A 16356-nucleotide genomic window follows, 5' to 3' on the forward strand; every position below is an offset into this window, starting at 1 on the left:
ACACTATCATGGCTCTCACTGGGGGAGCAGCCGCGTCTCAAGGATTATTCGCCTCGACGTCATCTTTCCCCTCTGCCTCGGGTTCATCGTCGGTGTCTCCTTCTGCAGCTTCATCTTCGAGCTCAAATAAGGCTAAACCAGCACGAGAGAGACCAGCGGCAATCAAACGGGAAAAGTCTCTGACAATGAGGGCAGAAGACGACAGTGAGGCCAGGTCCACAAGCGTCGCCTCTGATGGTGGAAGTGGCGACGGAGACGAGAGCGGACGCCCAGGGAAAAAGAAGAAGGCTAATCGAGCTTGCGCAGCTTGTCAGAAGGCACACCTGACCTGCGATGATGGTGAGTGACATTGTTCGTTCGCAAGTAAGCAATACTGACCAAGTCGATCATTTGGACTCATCAGCACGGCCATGTACAAGATGTTTGAAAAAGGGAATGGGAGCACACTGTACGGATGGGAAGAGAAAGAGAGCTAAATACCTGCTGGATGAAGAAGAGCTAGAAGCAGTCAAAGCGAGAGAGAAGGCCGAGAAAGAATGGAAAGATCAGATGGCACTATCCTCCGCGGCCCGCCAAGGGAATTACCGGCGTCAGTCAACTTCGGCGTCTGGCCCTCCCCCCTTTGTCGACGGCAACGGAGCCCAGTCTCCGAACAAAGTTCCACCTGTGGCAGGCTCACAGCTTTTCGGTCCTGCCGGCATGTTCGCTGGAGAAGCAGCAAACATTGGTGGGCTCAATACGCTGCCTACACCACCGCATGCCTTCGAGTCAGAAGCTACGTCTCTGGAGTACTCGATCTTGAGCGCAATGCTCAATGGCATCGATCCAAGTCTCCTATCTGGCAGTCCAGACCAGGATGGTACGTATGGCTCCTCATTCACAGAGGGGCAAGACCCAGCAATGACCCCTGGAGTCTCTGGTGGACTTGACCTCAAGAACTTCTTCGAGACTAGCGGCACGAACCTTCCTAGTGTCGGTATGGCAACCGACCAGTCGTCACATTGGCTACTTGATGTCCAGCCGCAGAACGGCGGAGTATGGGCTTCTGCGTCATCCTCTTCGACTCCATTCGCGAGCTCATCAGCAGCTGGATACAGCAATGACCCAAGCAAACAGCAGGCCGAATCTATTGGCCAGCTTCATGCCATCGGTGGCAACGATCCGAATGCCGCCGCGGGCGAGGTTGGCTCAGGGGGCTTCAAGGCTCTCGAAGTCCCGTCGCCTTCGCCGTCATTAGGGTCCGTCCAGCGGTTGGGCTTTGAGGATGGCTTTGCAAATAGCAACTCTCCCGACGTAGGTGGCCGTACTGGCGGTCAGCTCGATGGATCTGCATCGCAGCAGGGCCTCCCTACCGGGCAAGCCAACAACGTGGCAGTCGTCAGGGGCGGGGCCACTTACAATGGACCAGACTTGCAGATGCTGGAAGCCCAATGGAGGGAGAGGGTGAACCAGATCTATGGCTCGACCGCCAAGCCGTTTCCTTATACCGAAGGCTATCACTTCCTTCTCAAATTTGTCACCGAGAAGTTCGAGAAGGCGGAAGTGCTTCGCATCGTCCGAGCCCTTGGTCTCTTTCGACCGAGTTTGATCGCACTGCAGATGCCTCTGACCGAAGAAGATGAGATCTTCGTGGAGAGAAGCATACAGAGGACCGTCCTCGAGCTTGAGAAGCTGGTGAGTGCATCAGCAGACATCCTGCCCCACTGCGCGAGCTGACAAGTTGAGCTTTTGTCGACCTGCTCTACAGATCTCCTTCTCGGGGACACCTACGGTCGTCTGGCGGCGTACCTGCGAGATTTGCGTGGTTGGGTCGGAGTTCTCCATGCTGACAGGGTGGTCTCGAGACACTCTCCTTGGCAGGCGGATCTACGAGTTCTGGGACAAGAACTCGACGCTCGAGTACTGGGAGAAGTTTGCATCTCATGCCTTTGAGAACACGAGTCAGAGCATCGTTGCGAATGTGGTATTGAAGAGGCCAGATGGCAGTAGTGTGCCTTGTGCTGCCTGCTTCAGTATCAAGAGGAACGTCTTTGACTTACCCAGTCTGGTGGTGAGTTGTCAATGTACGGCAGGGTGACAGGCAGCGGTCAGTAAGGGCTGACACATGTTCACCTCACCCCTCTCGCTTCTGTCCAAGGTCGGAGCTTTCCTACCCATCCTCTCTCCCTCCTCGTCTTGATCCAGGCCGACACTGTAGACCGATGCATGAGAGCAATTTTGTACCGTGCGCAGTTTGTCCCTTCTTCCCTCACTTCATCTGTCTCCACTTGCACACATATTCTTGCCTTCCATTGGCACAGGCCCCTTTTGGCACTGGGGGACACTTTGGCCAGCCGTCCGCCCTTGTAACATCATCCCCCGTTCGCTCCAGCGCATACCACGATACGAATAGGACATGTTCTGCTCGCATTCGGTGTGATTGTGTTGCTCTCTCACACTCTTAACGTAGCCAGTCGGCTGCCTCGTGAGTATGAGTTTTTCCGAAAGGCAGGATTACCGATCACATTGCTCTCGAGACCCCTTGTGCTCGGGCCACTGCTACACGCCATCTCATCACAGGGCCACGAGGCAGCCCTGGATCCAGGACACTGGCATAGTGCCTCGCGGAAGCAAATTGGCCAGCACAAGGGGAACAAGGCTCAGCACAGCGTCGTGCCTCGAGCGGGCCTACATAAAGGCCCTGCCCTGCCACGCCCCTTTACCCCTTTTCCCTCTTTTCCTTACACCTCTTCATCAGCCATCGGGGCTCCCCTCGCTTGGGACGGAGCACACGCTCTCGAGCGTAGTGTGACCTCGCCATCACTCTGCCACACAGTCTGGGAGGAGTAGACCAAGAGTATCCTGTCTTTATCTTTGAGAGCCTCACCACAGCCGGTAGAGGTGACTTGTTTCGCTGGGCACTTGAGAGGGGGTAGGGGATAGTTAGTGGAGTGAGTAGACGCTCGACATCCTTCCACGCTCTTGCTAGTCGACTTCGATACTGACCGTCCTTTCGTCCCATCCCTTCATCATCTTCAGCCTACGGATGAATCACAAGAGCTGAGCACGAGGCCACACATCACCCAAGAATACCTAAGGTCACCTCCGAGCAGACCTATCAGCATTGAGATCAGCAAGTCACCGTGTCACCGTGAGGGACACGGAGCAGGAACCAAGATGTCGCTTACCAGCAAGAAAGAAGCAAGAGATCGATCGAGTCGAGGAAGAAGCAAAGGGGTCGAATGGAAACCTTCACTGGTCACTCCATCGCCCTCCACTAGCGCAGCAGCAGCAAGTAGCTCGTCATCAAGGAGGAGGATCGAATGTGTCCGTGGGATCTTACTGGGCAGGTGTCTAGAAGACCACGTTAAAAGCATCGAGGCTTCCCGGACGTCGTCTACGTCGGGAGCCACCACGAACCAAGTCTCTCGGGCGTCGTCATACGTCGAGAGTAGAATCAAGAATCAAGTCTTCCGGCCGTCGTTCTACGTCGGGAGCAGGTACCAAGTCTGCGCAAGTGCGTCAGCAAGTCTTTGGGCACAGTGTTGTCCTGTCAAGTTGGGTCAGAGTACCCTCGAATCCGGTGGGGTGAGTGTACCCTCGAATCTGTTTGGACCGTCGTGTCCTGTTTTGGCCGTTGTGCCTGCGAATCTGTTGGGCCGTTGTGCCTGTGAGTCTGTCGGGTCGTCAAATCCCGAAGTTCAAGTTTGGGCTGGTTGCCCTGAAATGTGAGGCCGATCCGACTCGTGCCTCAGCCTCGAACGAGTCGATGCTCGTATCTTGGAAGATCGGAGCGTGGAGCTCCTGGTCTGCGTCCAGAGAGCAAGTTTCTGGATAAGAATGGGGCGAGTATGTCCTCGCACCGTAAATTGGACGAGCAATTGGCTCGTGCCTGATCATCTCCCCTCAGTGCGGATCGTCAGTCGAGGTTACATTGTTAGGGTCGATCAGTCAGAAGCAGAACCACAGCTCTTCTCGTCATTGGGAAGGGGTCTTCGTAGGAACTCTCTGTCTGTCTTAGCGTTTCTCTTCGCCTGACATATGATTTGCCTGGGGGCACCTAAAAAGAAACGCTACGTTTGAGTGTGATCGTCGTGAGCTGTATGGTAGAGTCGAGGTGGTGTGAGTTGCTTTGCCTGACTGCCACTGGCACTGGTGTCCGACCAAGCTCCGCTTCGGCGACTTCGCGGCGAGGAAGGCTAGCCCTTCCCCCGCATTGCTGCCCCCTCAAAAGCCAGTCTTCCCCACACTTCCCCCCTCCCCTTCCACCATCTTACCAATCTACATCACCCTCAGCCAACACACAGAGACAGGCATGAGCTCATCTTTCCCATCTGTCCCAGCGGGTACTACCCACCTCACACTCAACACCGGCGCTAAGATTCCTGTTGTGGGCTTGGGCACATGGCAGGCCAAGCCTGGAGAGGTCGCTGCTGCCGTTGAGACTGCACTGAAGGCCGGCTACCGTCATGTGAGTTGCTTTGGTGGGTGTAACAGAGCATTGGAAGTGCTGCGACTGACTGATATGATATCATGCTCGCTTCTATTACGGAACAGCTCGATGGCGCTTGGGCATACGATGTGAGTTGTTCTGAAGTCAGGCGATCGCAGCATCGAGACTTCCGTGCTTACCTCTCCTTTGCATCCCACAGAACGAGACCGAGGTCGGTCAAGGTATCAAGAACTCTGGTGTTCCTCGCTCAGAGATCTTCCTCACCACTAAGCTCTGGGGTACCTTCCACCGCAACCCGCTAGAGAACCTTAACGACTCACTCTCCCGTCTAGGCGTCGACTATGTTGACCTCTGGCAGATGCACTGGCCCGTCGCTATGCCTTCTGGACAGGGTAAGATCCCCGTCAACGAGGATGGCAGTCGTAAGATTGACTTTGATCGCAACTTTACCGAGACGTGGAAGGACATGGAGAAGATCCTCAATGATGGCAGTGGCAAAGTGCGCGCCATTGGTGTGTCCAACGTCTCTATTCCTCGTCTGGAAGAACTCCTGGCGGAAGCTTCAGTCGTGCCAGCAGCGAATCAGATCGAGCTGCATCCTTATCTCCCTCAGCACGATCTTGTGCGCTTCTGCCAGTCTAAGGGCATCACACCTCAGGCCTACTCGCCGCTAGGGTCGACTGACTCACCGCTGTTGCAGGAGCCCGTGATCACCAAGATTGCTCAAGCGCATGGTGTGCAGCCAGCTCAGATCATCATTTCTTGGGGCGCACAGAGGGGAGTCACCGTTCTCCCCAAGTCTGTCACTCCTTCTAGGATCGAGGCCAATGCCAAGCTGGTCCACCTGAGTGCAGAGGAGATGAAGGAAATCGATGAGCTGAGCTCGCAGGAGGGGAAGAAGAAGAGGTTCATCAAGCCTACTTGGGGCGGGTGGGACCTCAAGTTCGATGACTGGAAGTAGGCGTTGTCATTGTAGTCACATCGTTCATACCCTCAAATCGAAATGATCCTGAAAGATATACATTGAGTGTGCGATCCCAATAACTTGAGGCGCCGGCCATTGGCAATGTTGCTCTCATCTGTGTTCAGAACATCCGAACCTTCTTCGAGCCTGCCCCTGCCCCAGCTTTGCGTTTCCTGAACATGCCTCCGCCGCCTCCACCCTTCTCCTCAGCAGATCCCTCTCTTGCTGTCGTCGCAGGTGTTATCGTCGCCAGCTCTCCGCCACCACCGTCCGTCTTCTCGGTTGCACTTGTAGTGACCGCTGGACTCGTCTCCTCTGGCTTGGTCACCCGATCCTCCTCCTCTGCTTTAACGGCAAGTTCTTCTCTGGAAGGCTGCGAAGTGGAAGGTGGAATCACTGCCGGCTTCTCGTCTGTGTCTTCCTCCTTCTTTGCTTCCTGCTTCATCGCCGAGCCGCCTCGATTCAGAGACATGCTCGTCCATTGTGGCAGCATCCTCCGCCTTTGCTCATCCTCTGTCTCCGCACTTGCTTCGACCTTGATCCTCTTCTTGACCTTGATGGGCCCTAGAGATCCCTCCTCGTCCGCTCCCCCATCGTGGTAGGAAGGCGCTACCTTCTCTCGCACGCGAAAGGCCCTAGCCCGATCTCGATCGCTCGCCGGCCCGTCTCCCTGCAGATGAGACCCCGAAGGAGTCGGCTCGGCGACGGACTGCCATTCCCCGGCTATGCCCTGCTTGCGAGCCTCCTCCTCTGCCTCGGTAGCCTCGCGAGCAGCTTCCTCTTCCTCTGCTGCTAAGCGCCGCGCCTCGTCTGCAGCTGCTGAGCCGTAGGCGGACAATTGGTCGGAGGGCTTCCAGGCCCTGGTCGAGGGAGGTGCCGGCTTCGCGGTTGATGTCGAGGCGGATGAGGAGTCATCGGTTGATGTGCTTGCCTCTGAGGATGGTTGTTGTTGGGAAGCTGAAGCTGCTGGTGAGCCAGACTGCCGTTCGAGGTCCCCTTGATGAGCTTCCTTCGCCAGCTGAGGAAGGAGGTAGAATAGACAGGTTTCAAGTCAAATAAGAACACTGTGACAATCGTCCTCGTCTGTCAAGTCAGCTACTCACGCGCTCGATCTTGAGCATTTCCCTCCTAGCATGCTCCTTGTCCCTCTTGTCCTGCTCACTCTTGCGATAGATGTCCTTCAAGGCCCTCTCCACGTTGTTCTTGTGGCGGAATCCTCCCTCATGCTGCTGCCGCGAGGGCAGGTCATCGTTTATGGTGATATCGCAGTACTTGCAAGTCCACTTCTTGCGCGATACCCAATAGTCCGACATGGTGTAGCAGATAGCTACAGTGCTACAGAACGAAGGAGACGTACGATCGGATGCAATCTCCTAGACGGCACCAGGCTGATGTAGCGGAAGATGTGAGCCAAGAGACGGAAAGAGAGACGCGAGGACGGAAGTGGAGATGCAGCCCCTTTCCGTTGCTTCCTGATGTCCATGGAGCCATAGCACACCCTTCTTCCCTCAATACAACCATCAACTCCCCAAATTATGTTCACATTGCAACTCAATAGCAACGATGTCTCTCAATCAGAGGAGACAAGGTCGTTCTCAAGCTCTCCCAGCAGCCGGACCCTCTTCGCAGCCGATGAGCTCGGATGATGATTTCGCTAAGGAGGCAAAGGAGGACGCCAAGGTCTATAGGAGGACCCGAGGTCAGAAGCCTCAGAAGAAGAGCCGAGAGGAATCGGCGAAAGAGTATGAGGATGGAGTTATAAGTCTTTGCAAGCTGCTGGGTGAGTAGACAAGCATCTTGAAGCGATTGTACGAAGATCGTTTTATCTGATTCTCGGCTTTCTGTCCAATTGCAGATCCCACATCGAAGGAGTTGGTACCAATTCTCACTGGCCGTATAACAGCCCGGTCCGCTGCACAGAGATCTAGAGCTCGTCCACACCAAGGCAGATCGAACGATGATGCTGCAGAAGCCGCTAGCAGTGATGACAACGAACCTTTGCTTCAGCTTCCTGCTACAGAGGACCCAGGATCTGATCATTCTCCCTTGAGGAATCATGAGGCTGGCACCCATCCTGCCGCGTCTAGTGACGAAGAGTCAGAGGAGGATATGCTCGCGCCTCCCAAGTCTAAACGGTCTGCTATCGCTCAAGTCAAGACGGACATTTCTTCGGATGAGGACGAGGTATTCAGCTTGCGTCCCCCCTCGCAGGCTCAAAGCTCGATTGAGAGCTCCCTCGCCAGAAGCCGCTCCGCTGTCAAGGCTACAAAGGAATCAGATTCCGAGTCTGAAGAAGAAGAAATTCCGCTGACGACGCGGTCTCTGAAGCACAAGGCTCTGCCCGTCGCTCGGCCTGGCCTGAGCCAGCTGCCTCAGGACGAAAAAGCGCCAATCACTGCAGAGAGAGATGCTCGGCCATGCTTTGCTTGCACTGAGGAGCAAGCTGAGATTGGCCCCTTGATCCTGGATTCCGAGGCATGTATTAAGGTTCCCGCCTCGATTAATCGCTTTCTGCGAGACTATCAGAGAGAGGGCATCAAATTCATGTTCAAGGCTTGGCAGGAGAAGAGAGGTGCCATTCTCGGGGATGACATGGGCTTGGGGAAAACGGTGCAAGTCATCGGATTCCTCTCTGCAATTATGGGCAAGACCGGCAGAGAGCAGGACCTCGACCGCCGGATCAAGGCTTCTCGGGCGTCCCGCTTTGCAGCGGGAACCCGAGCCAACGATATATGGCCTACGTGTCTCGTGCTCTGTCCCCAGACTGTCACTGGGAATTGGTTGAAGGAGCTCGAGACTTGGGGCTACTTCGAGGTCGCACATTACGGCACAGGACAAAGCGATCCCCTTCAGGCCTTCAAACGGGGGCGACTTGATGTCGTTGTAGCATCTCACGAATACGCGATCATGCGTATCGATGAGCTCAAGGACCTCGACTTCTCGTGCATCTTCATGGACGAGGCACACAAGTTCAAGTCGGCCTCCACCAAGGGGACGCAGGCCATGAATCGCTTCCGGTGCCCGGTGCGCATTGCAATGAGCGGGACGGTGATCCAGAACCGCTACGAGGAGATGTGGTCCATTTTCGACTGGACCAATCCCCGTAAGTTCGGCACCATCAAGGCCTGGACAGACCTGATTGCAATGCCTCTGAAGTTAGGCCAACGCAGGGGAGCCTCTGCCGAAGAAGTGGCTGATCATCGTCTGATTAGCAAGCTCTTTACAAAGAATTTCCTCCCGCCCTTTCTGCTGCGCCGGACAAAAGCACTAATCGCCGACCAGATGCCGGCCAAGACGGACAAGATCATCTTCTGTCCTCTGGCACTGCAACAGCTGCAAGGGTATCGCATGTTTTGCGAGCTGCCTGAGGTCAGGCTCATGCTGCGCATGAATGAATCTTGCCCCTGCGGCCGCGAGGACAACGAGGGCCGACGCTTCCGCCGCAAGAACTGCTGCAACAAAGGTGCCGCCAGGGACATTCTACGGTACATGAATATCCTGACCTGCCTTGCCAACCACGCTGCGCTGTTCTTTCCCGACCCGGAAGATCTCCGCAGTCCAAAGGAGAGTGTACGTGAGCGGTTCGAGAAGCAGCGGGGTTATGTGGAGTCGCTTTGGCCAGAAAGTTGGGAATCGAAGCTCTGTAACGCGAGCAATGGTCTCCAGCCCAATCTGTGCGGCAAGTGGCTGGTCCTCCGCGATCTGCTTGGCACTTGGCAAAAGCAGGGCGACAAAGTCCTTCTGTTCTCGCGGTCGATTCGCCTCCTCAATTGGCTACAGTGGTTCGTCGAGCATTCTGCCTGGACATTCTTGCGCCTTGATGGTACCACCCCCCAGGCTCAGAGACAGCAGAAAGTCGATGATTTCAATAGCGACCCGTCAATGTTTCTGTTTCTGATCTCTACACGCGCTGGCGGCACCGGGCTGAACCTTACTGGAGCAAACAAGGTGGTCATTTTCGACCCGAGCTGGAACCCTGCAGAGGATATGCAGGCCATGGACCGAGCCTACCGCTTCGGCCAGCAGCGGGACGTGTACGTTTACCGTCTGATTGGCGCGGGAACGCTCGAGGAGATTATATATGGCCGGCAAATTTACAAGTCTCAGGCCGCTAACATTGCCTACAGTGCATCATCTGAGCGACGCTTCTTTTCGGGCGTGGAAGGAGTGTACGAAGGAGAACTGTTTGGGCTTCAGAACATCCTCTCCTTCCGGGAGTCCGGCACGATCACGAAGGCCATCATCGAGGATTGTGAGGTCGACGAGGCCGTTCAAGAGGTGCGCAAATTCCTCCGAGACCTCGGCTCGCCCGCTGCTGGCGCTCACGGTGATGACAGCGACGAAGAGCCCAACACGCGCGAGGATACCAGAAGCGATGCTGGCGAGTCGGATGCGGACGCAAGGCCTAGTGGGAGCATCTCTCGAAAGAAGAGGAGAGAGTCCAGTCCGGCAAAGGGCAAGGAGAAAGCCGTCGAGGATCAGATCCTTGCCTCCCACGGCATCTCATACACGCATGACCATCAACAGGTCATGCAGGGCCCTTCCCGGGGGCCGAGGCGTCAGCGCCAACTTTCGGAGGCAGAGGACAGCGCGAGCACGCCAGGATCGAAGAAGCCGCTCAAGCAAGGAGGATCTGTTTGGCCGCCTCCACGCAGTCGCAGGCGCGATGAGTGGATCTAGCAAGGAATGAGTATACCCGGCGGAATGATTGATGCAGTAGAAGGGACGTGAGCGTGATGTGAACTTGGGGAGAGTTCGACTCGGGAGGGACGTGGGGGAAAGAACGGGCGGACAGGGCGAGAGCGCACAAGAAGAGTCGCATAAGAGATGATCTGTACAATAGAAGAGTCCATAGAAATCAGGTGTAATTGTCTCATTGGCCATAATTGCTCGGGTACATAGAGATGATCACCGTCCCAGAGATCCCTTCCTTCTGACGCTCCGCGTCCGGAGATGTAACGTATGACGCTTGACGCGTGGATACCGCGTCAACCCACTATCCAGCCTTGCTTCGCTACGACCTGTACCACGTCCACAGCGTAGCCCTCTGCAACCTCCTGACTCCTACTTCCTCAGGTGTCCGCATCTAGTGGCCTTCCTCTTTGCTTCTACCCCAGCGCTTCCCAAGAGGAGTGCAAATTCCTTGTCCTTTGCACCCTGCCTGCGATGGCACATCTAGAGCTTTCCTTCCGCTCTAAGCTGTCTCCGCTGCTCCAAATCCACTCCAACAAGGACCTTAGCAGCAGTCCAGAATTGAACCACAGAGAAGACCTGCTTCATAAAGCAGATGGGAAGCGTAATGGCAGCAGCCACCATGGGCCAAGTCACTTTGCCCACGCCGGCAAAGAAGAAACCGCTCCAGCCGTCTGGACTCAGAGCGGCTTGCTTTAGCAGTTGTGTCCTCAGAGCTGAGCCGAGAGGCCAGAGGAGCCAGTCTGGATCTAGCCCCAGGGGAGTGGGGTAGAATTCTATCAGGTAGAGACAGACGAAGAAGAGCTCATTACCTGCGCAGAAGAAGAAGAGGGTGCGCTAGAAAGGGAAAGGGAAGAAGATGTCAGATGATGCGACCGGATCCTCACCAAAGGCGTTCAGCTGCGACTTACGCTGTCGTTGTAATAGTACCACAGAATGCGCGAGACTTCCGAAGTGACGAGCTTGTGGCTGGCCGCGCCAGTCAAGAGCGAGGAGTACATGTGAATGTAATGACTACTAAAGTCGAGTGTGATCAGGAATTGGAACACGAGGGCAGCCTTGGGGTAGGTCTTTGTAAGGTAGCAGAGGAGACAGGCCGTTGTGCAACGATCTGTCACCATGTCTAGTACCGCGCCAAACTTGGTCGATTGGCCAAGGCGACGCGCTGCCACTCCGTCTACTGCATCCAGGAGACATGAGACGCCGTACAGGAAGGTGCAAGCCTTGGGATGAATCTGCATATAGTACAGAGAGAGAGCCGCGAGGATGACTCGAGTGTAGCCTGCGGAAAAGAATTCGGATCAAAGGTGAAAGTCAGAATCGGGAAAGGTAGCGAGTGTCAATACCGAACAGACTCACCTACGAGATTTGGCACAAAGAGGAAAACATTCTCCTCCGCCTGCCTGGCATTGTTTATAGCGCCCTGTGTGTCGATGTTCGAGAGCTCAGACGACGACGCAGTACCTCCTACGGTCTCTACCACCTTGATCGTCTTGACCTGCTGCACTACTCCACTGCCAACGGGCGAGCTCGTCATGTGGCTCACAGCTCCAGCCCTAGTGCTGGTGGTGATGGCCCTGAAAGAGTCATAGAGTAGGTAGAAGGGAATGAAGACCCACACCAGGTTCATGAAGAAGAGGTAGACCCAGAGGAACATCCAATTGTCGGACGCCAGGGCTTTGCATCCGGTCAGCCACTCTGGGGCAAAGGTCATGAAGCCTCCGTAGATCTCGGCAGTGGAGAGTACGACGGTCCAGTAGTGGTAACTGAACTTATTCTGGCTCAGTAGATAGGCGCAATAGCCAGCCATGGGACCCGCGCCCAATACCGTCAGTATCTCAAGAGCGACGACTGTAGGGTCGGCAGTGCCCCATCGCGAGTCGGCCCTGGCGTAGTCTTGCCAGAGGTAAGCGAAGAAGCCCTTTGAGTTGTTGACTGTCCTTGAAAAGGTAGACAAGTAAAGGAAAGATCCCTCTAGGGTCAAGTGGCAGATGCAGTCAAACACGAGCCAGGTGAAGATGAGCTTGACCTTGCTTCCGGCAAGGATGTTCCGCTCCTGTTCTGCTTGTGTGAGGGCCGGGCTGCTCTTGCGAGGTGATTGCCGCTTTCCCTTTGCAGATCCGTTGACTGCAATCTCGGTGGAAGACGGCGAGGATGACTTGGGGAGTGCGAACGCTGCGAAGGCGAGGGCGGTGCCAACCATGGAGGCGACGTATGCCAATGCGGCAATGGTCTGCTGCTCGAACAGAGGTGCGAGGAGGGATGTTTGGCCGACCATGTTGGGGTGTATATGCTAGTGGAAGATGACTGCGAAGGATTACGAAGACGAGACCCAAAGTGTGTGGGTGTTCAGAAGCCGCGGTATGTCACCTTGTCCGGCCCTGGTATGGTGGAGGAGGAGATGCGAGTGGTGACGATGGGAAGGAGCCGAAGCGGCGGGAGCACTTTGGCCCTCGACTCCCGCCTTCCGTGGGCGCGTGAGTGAGCAGAGGCGCCAGGCAGCCCGGCAGCCCGGCACCACTCAAAGGCAGACTTGGCGGCAGCTGCTGCCCCGCCCTGGTTCCGTTCCGACGGCCTCGCGTGGGCCCAAGCACCCTTGACAGGCCGGCGGCGTAACGACAATTGTCCGAAGGACGAGGCGCGTCCTTTCCCCTGGCTCCTCTCCGTTGGTGTCCAGGAGCCTTGCCACCCTTCTCACTGCTCAATCGCCTGCTCCAGTCAATACGGGAACAGTCGTGACAGCCGCTGGGAAAGGGGCTTCGCGGGCCACGATCGATGATCGAAAGCTTCGCATCCCACCTTCACATTGCCATCCTCCTTCTGGATCCCCAAAGATCAGCTCTTGACCGAAGCGTCTCATACACAATTCGCTACAGTCTCGCATCAGTAGATGACCCTGCAGCCCGTATCGAGGACCAGATACGAACAATTCACGTCTTAATGACCTCACGATTTCTTTGACGACCCAAGACGCTAAAGTGATACGACAAGGTGTATAGATTCGACAGCATACCTGATTCAGGATACCCGCCCACACATACCCGCCCCTTTATACCCATTCATACCCCAGTGCAGCGATCGCATCGACATCATGGCGCGAGGCAGAACAAACAAATTACGCAAGGCAGAGAGAGAATCAAAGCAAGGAGCAGCGACCATCGGGATCCCGCCAATCACCTCGCGACGTACATCCGGCAGACTTAACACACCTTCCGGTCTTCGGCTGGATCGTGACCCGCACCCGGACGATCACCGTATAGACTGCGACCAGTGAGTATGGTGAAGCAGCCGATGGCGATCGCTCACCGAGCTAGGGAACGCAGACGCCCCTATATGCTAGCATGGCCTCGCCCTGACTCGGTCTGTCATCGCGATGCCCCGATCGACATGACTGAACGCCCTTCGCGTCCCGCCTCTTTCTCGCACGGACAGTCGCAATATATCGAGCTCGAGGCTGAGAAGAGTCTCACTACTGCTCAAGGAAGTCTTCCTTGCTGCATTTGACACCGCAGCCTCAAGCAATCTTCGCGAAATACCAAAGAGAATCGAAGATCACATGACGAGAGAGCAATTCATTGAGCTCGCCGACGTTGACTTCGACCTCCAGGTGAGCTTGTAACAAGGCAACTTGCCTTTTGGCGTCGCAAGATTCGCTGACTTTCGGCAACGATGCTATCTTCCTGATGATGCAGCTGATCAAAGAGATGGCGGACAATGCTAGCCTCAAAGAAGAGCTCAAAGGATGCATCAAGCAGTTCTGCGAATCAGACTTTGGTGGAGATTTGATCTTGCAAGGTACCGACGACTGCTTTGATGCTCTTTGCAACATAGGCGCAAGCCATGGTCACGATTTTGGTACACTAGGACCTCCCTGTGCGTGCTCCTTCACGCATTGCATGTCCTGCCTGGAGCATCTAGTGACAGTATGGAAGGAAGTCCAGGTGACTCCACCTCCAATTGAAGTTGTGCATCTGAAAGAGTCCAAAGTGGTGACCATGATGGAATCACTTGCTGATGAGGACTGGATGGACTCGGGCATCATTCTTGAAGGCTTGCCCTACAAGACCGAGATCACGGATGCGCTCAACAAGATGAGGGATACTTTGTGGGAGGCCGCCGGCGAGCTTGAAGCGACGCACATACGGACCTGGAAAGTCAGCCGCGAATTTATCTCGGGTCTCACGGGCCTCGAGCTGTACTATACAGTGGCCATGCGCGAGCTGATTGCTGCCGGGCCTCCTCCGACCATTGGACCATCGGCCCCGAGCGTTGAGCTACACCGCAAGAGAGATGTCCCTGTTCCTTCTCTGCGTGAACAACACACACAGCTCAAGAAGGACCTTGACCGTCTCTTGAAGGCGGACGAGAAGAAAAGACCGGCCCTTGAGGCAATGAGCATTGGCTATCGCAGGATCCTTGCCCGGCACTTCCGAGACCTTGGTAACACTGCATACACGATGTCCGACTATGTCATAGCTAATGGGCTCTACACACGAGCGATCAAATATGACGCAGAGGATCCCATTTACCCGCTCAATCGCGCAGCTTGCCGGATCAAGCTCAAGTGCTTCTCCTCAGCCGAGACGGACTGCTCGTCAGCCTTGTCAATGGATCCATCAAATTATAAAGCATTCTTTCGTCGTGGAGTCAGCAAAGTCGGCCAGGGCAGATATGAGCAAGCGAAACGAGATTTCGAGGAGGTTCTCAAGCTACAGAAGCACAACCCTGCAGCCCTGAAAGAGCTCAAGGAGCTCGAAGCCAAGAGGCTGGCAGGACAGCGAGGCCAGGTCAAGACTGATAGCAGCCGTCTGCCGGCTAAGAAGTCTCCCACAACCACCTGCAAGCTTGGCAAGGGCCAAGTCGGCAAGGCGCCCGCCGCTGTCCCTGCGCCTCCTGTAGTCGATGCAGGCGAATGCAAAACGGCACCGGACAAAACGCTGGTCGAGACTCCTGGAGCAGAGCAAAGACAACAGTCCGATTCGCAGACGCCGAGGCGAGAAGAGGGGTCTCTGCCTGCGAAACAGGCAGCCCCGGAGTCAGGCAAGAGCGCCGGGCTAGTCCTCGAGACAACGCTAGTCTGCTCTGATACAGCATGTGTAGTGGAAGAAGTCTTTCTGCCAGCGTCCTCATGTCTGGATCCTTTCGATGCGCTTGCGGAAGTGCCCGATGCGGATTCACTAGGAGATGCACCTGCGGACAAGCCAGAAGAGATGCAGTCGAATGAAGGTCTTACTCTGCCAGCCCTGCCAGCCCTCAGCAAATCCCCAACTACTCTTCTAGCAAGCGACATCAGTGACGATGCAGATGAGGCAGAGGATTACCGTGCCCATGCCGCAAGGGTCGCCAAACTCCTCGACGGGCTTCAGCACTGCAAGGCGAACATGGACTCGGCTGACGCTGCGACGCGAAAAGAGGCAATTGCCTCTGCCAGTCAACTGGTCAAGGAGTTTGAAGCTACAGAATCCGAGACGCAAGCTCTCACCCAGAAAGTCGTCAAGCGGACACAGCAGCTGTCGAGTGCTACTGCGATCGCCAAGGCTAGTCGAATCCGTCCCCACCGTTCCGCTGCGCACAATAGAGTCAAGCCCAAGCCTGAACAGAAGGACCCTGATGCCCCCGGGGCTAGTGAGACGTCTGAGCAGCGCAAAGTGCGCCTGGACAAGGAGACGCGCGACCAGCTCTTCTTCACCTGGGCCTTCATCCATATCGTCCAGCAGAGAACCGGAGCTCTCATACTGAAGAGTCAGCGACATCGACCCGAGGGGATCCTCGCCATTGATACTCTCAATGGCACCGTCGCTGAGCCATCCCGACGAGGCAGCGATTCGGGCATCGAGCGATCACCTGTGGCCAAGGCTCGAAAGAAGTTGCGTGCCAAAGGCAAAGGAGCCGAGATGTAGGAGCGGTTCACATTGGCTGGTTCGTCCGTTGTACCTGACTTCTACCGGGGTGGTGTAGGAGAAGATGAATGGAACATCACCTTTCTGCCCGGCCCACTCTTGCGTGAAGATGAGAGGAGCTCACACTGCGGGACGATGTTTTAGACAGTACAAGGAGCACCTTTGGCCCCAGACTTCTCATTGACGCATCGCATCATGTAGGACGCATTTCTTCATTCAATGATGGTGATATTGATCAAAGAGGACAGCTAGAATACATTTTCCACCCTTCACCTTCTTCACCTCATCTCACACCACCTCCTGCGATACCGCCACCCTCCCTCTTGCCTCTCTCACCGCTTCCTCCATCCCTCTCCTCTCCCCATCCA

The 16356-nt window shown here is 55.6% G+C and overlaps 9 protein-coding genes across 9 annotated transcripts; 6 read left to right on the forward strand and 3 right to left on the reverse strand.

Moving 5' to 3' along the window:
• Positions 1 to 140: 140 nt before the first annotated feature.
• Positions 141 to 1903, forward strand: BCV69DRAFT_281283 (hypothetical protein). Its single transcript, XM_025491932.1, has one exon. The coding sequence runs from the start codon at positions 550 to 552 to the stop codon at positions 1714 to 1716; it is 1167 nt and encodes a 388-aa protein (XP_025349439.1). The 5' UTR covers positions 141 to 549; the 3' UTR covers positions 1717 to 1903.
• On the forward strand, positions 1765 to 2314 carry BCV69DRAFT_281284 (hypothetical protein). The gene has a single exon (XM_025491933.1). The coding sequence runs from the start codon at positions 1823 to 1825 to the stop codon at positions 2075 to 2077; it is 255 nt and encodes an 84-aa protein (XP_025349440.1). The 5' UTR covers positions 1765 to 1822; the 3' UTR covers positions 2078 to 2314.
• Positions 2315 to 2996: 682 nt separating this feature from the next.
• BCV69DRAFT_139244 (hypothetical protein) lies at positions 2997 to 4002 on the forward strand. Its single transcript, XM_025489271.1, has one exon. The coding sequence runs from the start codon at positions 3157 to 3159 to the stop codon at positions 3709 to 3711; it is 555 nt and encodes a 184-aa protein (XP_025349441.1). The 5' UTR covers positions 2997 to 3156; the 3' UTR covers positions 3712 to 4002.
• Positions 4003 to 4294: 292 nt separating this feature from the next.
• On the forward strand, positions 4295 to 5393 carry BCV69DRAFT_286705 (putative GCY1-galactose-induced protein of aldo/keto reductase family; the record flags this gene model as incomplete). The annotated part of the gene is made up of 3 exons (XM_025493534.1): positions 4295 to 4450; positions 4537 to 4560; positions 4632 to 5393. 3 exons carry the CDS (start codon positions 4295 to 4297, stop codon positions 5391 to 5393), a joined length of 942 nt encoding a protein of 313 aa, XP_025349442.1.
• BCV69DRAFT_281286 (hypothetical protein) lies at positions 5384 to 6787 on the reverse strand. The gene is made up of 2 exons (XM_025491934.1): positions 6500 to 6787; positions 5384 to 6414 (listed from the first exon to the last, which is right to left on the reverse strand). The coding sequence occupies exons 1-2, from the start codon at positions 6707 to 6709 to the stop codon at positions 5518 to 5520; spliced, it is 1107 nt and encodes a 368-aa protein (XP_025349443.1). The 5' UTR covers positions 6710 to 6787; the 3' UTR covers positions 5384 to 5517.
• A 612-nt stretch (positions 6788 to 7399) lies between these two features.
• On the forward strand, positions 7400 to 10149 carry BCV69DRAFT_281288 (hypothetical protein). The gene has a single exon (XM_025491935.1). The coding sequence runs from the start codon at positions 7506 to 7508 to the stop codon at positions 10074 to 10076; it is 2571 nt and encodes an 856-aa protein (XP_025349444.1). The 5' UTR covers positions 7400 to 7505; the 3' UTR covers positions 10077 to 10149.
• A 422-nt stretch (positions 10150 to 10571) lies between these two features.
• Positions 10572 to 11625, reverse strand: BCV69DRAFT_246346 (hypothetical protein; the record flags this gene model as incomplete). The annotated part of the gene is made up of 3 exons (XM_025490202.1): positions 10572 to 10925; positions 11000 to 11370; positions 11448 to 11625. The coding sequence occupies 3 exons, from the start codon at positions 11623 to 11625 to the stop codon at positions 10572 to 10574; spliced, it is 903 nt and encodes a 300-aa protein (XP_025349445.1).
• A 3-nt stretch (positions 11626 to 11628) lies between these two features.
• BCV69DRAFT_238096 (Emopamil-binding protein) lies at positions 11629 to 12114 on the reverse strand (the record flags this gene model as incomplete). The annotated part of the gene is made up of 1 exon (XM_025489954.1): positions 11629 to 12114. A coding segment is annotated over one exon (486 nt), but the record flags the coding sequence as incomplete, so codon positions are not given.
• A 644-nt stretch (positions 12115 to 12758) lies between these two features.
• BCV69DRAFT_281290 (hypothetical protein) lies at positions 12759 to 16255 on the forward strand. Its single transcript, XM_025491936.1, has 3 exons — positions 12759 to 13358; positions 13521 to 13695; positions 13781 to 16255. The coding sequence occupies exons 1-3, from the start codon at positions 13180 to 13182 to the stop codon at positions 15986 to 15988; spliced, it is 2562 nt and encodes an 853-aa protein (XP_025349447.1). The 5' UTR covers positions 12759 to 13179; the 3' UTR covers positions 15989 to 16255.
• Positions 16256 to 16356: the final 101 nt, after the last annotated feature.

This window comes from Pseudomicrostroma glucosiphilum (genome assembly GCF_003144135.1).
Source record: "Pseudomicrostroma glucosiphilum strain MCA 4718 unplaced genomic scaffold BCV69scaffold_3, whole genome shotgun sequence".
NCBI classification, from domain to species: Eukaryota; Fungi; Basidiomycota; class Exobasidiomycetes; order Microstromatales; family Microstromataceae; genus Microstroma; species Microstroma glucosiphilum.